Genomic DNA, 7,173 nt, shown 5'->3' with positions numbered 1-7,173 from the left:
AATGGCTCTTTTGATGTGTCCTGTTCTTGCCTTGCTTTTCCTGACATGAACGTGGTGTTCAAGCTGAGATGGGTTTATAACCTTCTCCCTCACTAATAAATGGCCTGGCACTTTAATCCTCTCCAAGCACTGATAAGAAACATTGAGATGTTTTAACTGTGGGGTTGGCTGAGATGTCCAGAGATAGCTGGGCTGTCAGCTACACCCTCCCAGGAGTAATTTAAATTGTTCCTTGCAGTGTGTATCCCAAAGGCCGAGGGCCATCGGGTCATGGAGAACAGCTCAAGTCCCCTTGTCCTCAGCTGTTTGGCCCCTGGGAAGGGCAGCACACAGGGCAGTGCATCCGTGTTTCACCCCTGGGTGATTGTCATGCTGTCACTCGTGGCAGGACACTGGGCTGGCACAAACGTGTGTCCGTTCTGCAGACACAGGGATGGTGTTGGTCTTTCATCACAGCCCCTCTGGCCTGCTGAGGGGAGGGTTATACCTGCTCTGGTCTCCAGCCTGAGTCTGTGTTCTTTGAAATCTTCGACTGAGCTGGAGGGATCTGGTTACAGCAGCATCGCTGGTGCGGCCGCAACTGGGAACAGTTTCCCTGCAAAGCATTTGAAGAGTATCGGGATGGTCCAGAGCTTTGTTTTGCGTCACCAGCTGGCCTTTGTGCTCCTCTTCCAGCTGGCTGTTGTGTACATGGAACCCTCCTGGCACTCGTCTCAGCCCTCTCCTGTCAACAGAGTCGATGGCTTTGTTTGCGACAGCTCCCAGCCCCTGCATGTCCTGTGAGATGGCTGGGTGACAGCAGTGACTCCGTGTGAGATTCCCTGGAAGGACCTGGGAGCTGGTATGGTTTCCTCATGTCCCTCGGAGGTGCCACCCCAGCAAGGAGGAAGAACAATTGGAATTGCAGTTGCAGCAAGTGCACTCCATCAGAGAGGGAGAATTCGTCATGGAGAAGTTGTTTGATTTTTTGGCGGTCTTGGTTTGGGTTTTTCCTCTCCAAAATGGAGAGCCCGTTAAAGGCAGAGACATGTAGGAACTGCTCCTTGGGCTTCCCACCAGGTAAAATGGAAAGCTGAGCTCAATTCCACGCTGGAAGCACCAGTGAAGCGTGTTGGCAGCGCATTTTCTCATGCACACGTGGCTCCATCACATGTTTTAAATAATAGATGGTTTGCGTGCAAGGAGGTGTTGGGATTTTTAATTAATCGGTAGATCCCAGTTTGGCAGAGCCCATCATCACTGGGGAAACTGAGGCATGGGGCTGCCAAAGGATGGGCTCACAGCCACTGGAGTTGGGGACAAGGCTCGGGGCCACCGCAGATCGAGTCCACGTGCGTCAGAGATCTGATTAAATCAAGAGATTTGCACGTTTGTTAAGCCACTACAGCTCAGTGACTTTGACCAGTAGCGAGGTGGACTTGTTGCCAGAAGGTTACGGTATCCGGCCGGACCGGGTGGCAAAAGGCAGCTCTGACAAATAAAACGTGGGTTTGATCAATACCAAAACGTCATCAGGAGACTTTGGCCATGGAAAATACTGAACTATGGGTTTGCTGTGTGGTGAAAGCAGTGAAGGTTTCAAACACCAACACTCGTGGCTGTGGGTGTGTGTTTTATCCTGACCTCAAGCTGCTCGGAGTCTCACAGTGGGAACCGGTTGGGCATTTTCCTTTTAGGACATAGGTGTTTTTATCAGTGCAGTGGCATGTTTTGAAAAGGAAAGAAGATCTTGTTGGTTAAAAAGTGTCTAGTCCTGTGTTGCAGAGCTGGGGTGTAACAGGTCAGGCAACTAGAGATGGGTGATGTTGGCAATTTCTTCACCCCATGTTAATTAACGAGCTCTGCCAACCCCCGTGGGGGAGCGGGAGGGAGTTTCTCGTGTGTGGTTTAAGGCAATGTGGTCTCTGTTCTGTTGGAGGAAGTGCCTCAGGACAACGTGGCCACCCGGTTTGGTGGAGGAAGCGTCTCAGGGTGACACAGCGTCCCTGTTTTGGCAGACGGAAGCATTTGGAGCAGCCGGGGGGATTTGGTGACCCCCCTGCAGCCCCCTGGGGGTTCCTGTTGCTCTGACCTTTGGAGCCAGTAGAGGTACCAGAGCGCAGGGCCCTTGCTGCCACCACCTCAATCAATTTTTCACTTGCCTGTCTGGTGGGCACGGCCTGGGTGTGCACTCACCTGGGGATGAAGGTAGTTTGTGGCCCAGGATTTTGAAATCCTTATGGTATTTAGGGGAGCTGTAGGTTTGGGGGTCAGCAGGGGCCCCTGGCTGGGTGAAGCCCCTTTGAGCTGTGCCAGCGGGACCTTGCCCTTGCAGGGCAACCCATTCTGTCTCTCACAGCCCCCCATTACAACTCCCCCAGCCCAGCATTACGAGTGTCCCAGTGCCCCGTTTCTCACAGCCCCTCATCACAACTCTCACAGCCCCACTACAATTTTTAAAGCCCCCTGTAATGATCCTCACAGCCCCCCAATACGACTCAGAACCCCCCGTTATGTCTGAGTCTCCCATTAACTCGCACAATCCCAATTCTCTCATCCCCCCGTTTCTCACAGCCCCATCCCGATTTTTCAGCCCCCCAATACGTTTCTCACCATCCCGATTCCCACATCCCCCATCCCAAACCCCTCATCCCCCCGTTTCTCACACCCCCGTAGCCCCCGCCCGCCCGGCGCACGCGCAGTCCCGCCCCGCCCCCCTGCACGGGGCGTTGCGCGCTCTCGCCCCGCCCCCTCCGCCGGCCCCGCGGCGCGCGCCCCGGGGCGCAGTGCGCCTGCGCGGGGGCCCCCGTGTGGCGCTGCGCGAGGCGCGGGCAAGGGAAGGGAAAAGGGAAGGGGAGGGGGGGAGAGCGAGCGAGCGAGCGCGGCCGGGCCGGCGGAGCAGCGGGAGCGCGGGGGGGGGGGAGGAGGAGGAGGCGGCGGCGGGGGCGCCGCGCTGCCGCTGCCGGAGGAGGAGCAGGAGGAGGCAGCGGGAGCGAGCGAGCGGGCTGCGCGGCGGGGGGAGCCGGCGAGGGAGCGCAGCCGCGGCGGAGAGCGAGCCCGGCGCCCGGCAGCCGGCCCGGCGGGCAGGGGGCCCCCCCGGCGGGGATGGTGCGGTCCGGCGGCCGGTGGCGCTGAGGGCGGCCGGGCCCCGCGGCGGAAGGGGCGGAGGGCGAGGCGGAGGCGGCGGCGGGCGGCGAGCGGCGGCCGGCGGCGCGGCGCGGGGGCAGGCGGCGGCCGGGAGCCGGGGCACGGGCGGCGGGCTCGCCCCGCGCCGCGCAGCATGGTCCGGGAAACCAGGCACCTCTGGGTGGGCAATCTGCCGGAGAACGTTCGCGAGGAGAAGATCATCGAGCACTTCAAGCGGTGAGTGGGGAGCGGCGAGGGGGGCCCGTCCTGCCCGATCCGCGGTGTGGGGAAAAACGAGGGGAAAAACGTGGGAAAGGGGGGGAGGAGTGCGCAGGGACGGCGGTTCCCGTGGAGAGGAGGAGGAAAACAGCGCTGTAAATAACCCGCGCCATGGCGGGATCGGCGGCGCGGCCGGAGCGGGGAAATACAAAAATGGCTAAAAATGGACCCGAAACGACGGAGCAGCAGCGAGTGGGGCTCGGCGGTCAGCACGGAGCGGATCCCATGCCGAGGATGTCGGGAGGCAGCGCTGAGCCTGGCCGACGTGTTTTCCATTCCTTTTTTTTTTTTTTTTTTTAATTATTCAACGCTCGGACTTTTTTCTGTTTATTTTCGCCCATTTCACTGCGTTTCCCTCCCACCTGGAGCTGTGGAGGATGCTGCGTGTCCTCCCGAGGTGCAGCGAGCTGTGGGAACCGAAGCGCCTGCAGCTGCGAAAACGTGACTCTGGGGAAAAAAAAAAAAAAATCACACAAACCCACGGAGAAAACACAGGATCCTGCACGCGGGAAGCGCTCTGGACTCCTTATATCGTGCTGGGTTGTTTTTTCCTTTTTTTTTTCTTTTTTTTTTTTGTTGTTGTTGCATAGGTTAATCCCACTCATAAGGAAGTAGTAGCTGTTTGCATGGTTGTGTTTTTTTCTTCCTACCTCCGTCTTTCCCTGCGAGGAGGAGGAGGAAGAGGCTTTTCCCCCGCCGCCTCAGCAACACCTTTTTCCTGTGGAAATGCTCTCAAGTTGATGCACCGCACGCTGGAAGCTGTTTTTTATGGAGAAAAAGAGAGTAATGAGCCCTACTCAGCTCGTGGCCCCTCCAGGCGCTTTGCTTTAATCCCACCAGCAGAAAAAAAATGGATTTTGAAGCTTCCTTTAATCTTCCCGTGCTGGAAAAATGACGGAGCGTCCTTAATAATGAGTCACCATGGGAAAAATAGATGCGGTGACACCGAGGGGGAAAAAGGAAGGTCCCGGCGCCTCTTCCCTGGTTTCTGGTCGTCTGTTGTGGAAGGACTGAGGGTCTGGCATCCCCCTCCATCCTCCTGGCCCGAGCTGCTGCAGCAGCCAAATCCCATCTCCGCATCCTCCTCGCTCTGAAATTGCCCTGTTTTAAGCGAGCTGCTTCTTTTTTCACCATTATTATCCCCCTGAGCCCAGAATTCGCCGCTTGGTCCGTGCCAACGCGCAGGATGGTGGATGTGTATCCAGGGTGGTTTGTCGTGTCCCTCAGTCCGGGTTACGTGACCCAGTGCTGTACAAAGCCAGGTTTTGGGGGAAAAAGCTCGCTCTAGGGTTACTTGGTTAATTCCAGCCGTAACTAGCTGAGGGAATAGGCACTCCATAGTGGAAATCTGACATTCCTGGGTTTTATTTTGTCCAGTCCCACTCCTTTTATAATATGTATTAAAGCAGGGAAAAAGTTGCTATGGTAGTGTTGCTTGGAGATGGATGGGAAAAATGGCAGGCGCTGAATTAATTACCTTTTTTTGGTTGTTTTTACCTCGGCAAGTTGCGATCGGAGGTTTGGGAAGGAGATTTGTAGCCAGGCATTTCTCCCTGTTTTTCCAGCGTGATTTTTGCCCGGGATTTGTGTGTTTGGGTGAGGCTGATCTCACGCCAGTAAACACAGTTAAAACACGCTTCAGCCCTTTGGCTGCAGGTACTAAGCTGGGGGGAGGGAGTGACACGCCGCCTCCGAATGCTGCTGGGGTGTAACCACTGGAATATTTGTGGCTGGAAAAGGGGTGAGGGGGTGAGCGCGGAGCCGGGTCCGAGGCTCGGTGTGTAGGTGCTGTAGGTGGACAATGGAGCAAGGCTTCCTTTGTATGCCCGTGCTCGCCTGGGGGAAGGGACACGCGCTGCACAAGGATTGCACGGCGTGGTGGGTTTATCCAGAGGGAAGGAAAGCGGCTGCCCGGCCATGGAGGTGGGATGGGGAAGGCTCCCTCCTTGGAAAAGACTCTGCAGTTGGGAGAGAAAGTCTTTTCGGATGGAGCGGGGCTTGGCAGAGCCCAGTTCCCACCCATCCCCCAGCCTGGGAATAGGGCGAAGCGCGTGCGGGGAGGCTGAGCCATGGGAGCCATGGGAGCGGGGCAGGGTTTGGGGGAAATACCGCCTAAAATCTCAACTGGACTGCGGCCGGGAATCGCCTTACCCCCGGAGCCTCTGTGCAACTCACCGGGGTGTTTGTTTTTCCACTCTGCTTGGGAAATACTGTCCTTCCCAGATGGAAGCCCGTTCGCAGGGCTGTTGCAGTCTCTGCTGGGGGCGAGTTTGAGAAACAACCACCTTGTTTCCAAAAAAGAAAAATTCAGAGAAAGCTCCTAAAACTTACAACCCGGCGGGAGTGCGAAGGGTTTTTCCCCCCTTCACTTAACCACGGACTGTGGGAACCTTGCTTGGCTTTGCAGCCTCACAAGGAATTCTTTTAAGGGATGAATTAAGAATTTTGAAGAAATATATGTTTTTATTCTTTTTCCCCAAATGCTTCTGATGGGTTTGTTTAGTTTAGTTAGGTGAATGGAAATAACACTCCCTGCTGTGAATTCTTCTCTCAAATTAGAGAATACTGAAGCTGGTCTCAAGAAGCACTCTCTTACATGAGCAGTGCTATTTTTTTTCCTTAGAAGCCCTTTTTAAAATCTGTTTCCTTGATACTGAAGGGGATTGCAAAGGAGAGATTTTCCATGCATTTAAATACATTGAAATTGTCTTTCAGTTTCTTAGCCAAATACTCCCTTTTTAAAAACTTTTTGCTCTTTATTTCCTTTCAACTGAGCTATTTAGGACCCTGAAATAGAAAAGCAACCAGTGCCAGTATTGGAGATCCACTGCTGAGGTGGAATAAGTAACGAATCTGAGTTAGGATCTGGGAGACGTGAGCTCGGGGAAGTGGTGGGAGCAGTGGTTTGGGTTCACCTAATTAATGCTGGAAAAAAACCCGTCGTTCACCATCACTGAAACAGATGCTCGGCAGCTTGCAGAACAAGGTGACTAAATATAGTAACAGTTGTCCCCAACACAAGTGCTACCCTTCCATATTTTTTTTCCTCCCTGTGTCTTCTTCCAGTTATCTGGAAGAACATGGCTTTGTCCCTTTATTGGCCTTTTAAAGGGCAAAGAGGAGTAAAAGCCTCCTAATGATGGACCATGTGACTGTCGTGTGCAATCTCCTGTGTTGGGGGAGAATGAAGGCATTCACAGTGGCAACCAAGTCCAGGAGAAACCCTGGATTTCAGGAAACAAATGTGCTCCCTGAAAATCAACCGAAATACATTGCAGATCAGGGCAATCTTGGAGGCGATGAGTAACTTCTCAGGGTTTTTTTGGGGTGGGAAATAGGCTTTGTGGGGCTTAGCCATGTTCCAGTGTCTGTCTCTCAGGACATGCTTTGGATACCTCCTGGAGAAGTGGCTGGCATTTAAACACAACTGTGAAAAACCTACCACGACAGCGAGTGTCTGTTTTCAGTAACTGCTAGAGAATATTTGGTCAGTTTGTGAGGAAACGTTTTGTCTTGACGGCTGGGAGTGTAAATTCAGCCTGGGAGGGTGGAATCTGTTCCTTCTGCTCCGTGTCACCGCTGTGGACTGAGGTGGTGTACGGGAATTTTGGTAGCTCTGGTGCAGGCTGTGACCTGGCAAGAGTGGTGATGGCTGCTGCTGGTGTGGAACACTTGGAGGAAAAACTTGCCACGTCAAGGTCTTGCAGTGCCCTTCCACGGGAACTGGCTTGAGTTTTCTAGTAAAGCTCTTAAATGGGTTCCCTGGCTTTTTTTGGTGGTCATTGATTA

General features: G+C 54.4%; 1 protein-coding gene across 5 annotated transcripts in view; it reads left to right on the top strand.

Moving 5' to 3' along the window:
- Positions 1-3,178: 3,178 nt before the first annotated feature.
- Positions 3,179-7,173, top strand: part of SPEN (spen family transcriptional repressor) — a 65,601-nt gene continuing 61,606 nt past the window's right edge. For all 5 annotated transcript variants that reach the window (XM_082295716.1, XM_082295718.1, XM_082295717.1 and 2 more), the window contains exon 1: positions 3,179-3,342. In XM_082295716.1, the coding sequence (XP_082151842.1) occupies positions 3,260-3,342 (83 nt within the window). In that variant the 5' untranslated portion in view covers positions 3,179-3,259. The remainder of the gene's footprint in view (positions 3,343-7,173) is intronic.

This window comes from Coloeus monedula, assembly GCF_965178545.1.
Source record: "Coloeus monedula genome assembly, chromosome: 22".
NCBI lineage: Eukaryota > Metazoa > Chordata > Aves > Passeriformes > Corvidae > Coloeus > Coloeus monedula.
This window is presented reverse-complemented; position numbering and strand designations above follow the sequence as displayed.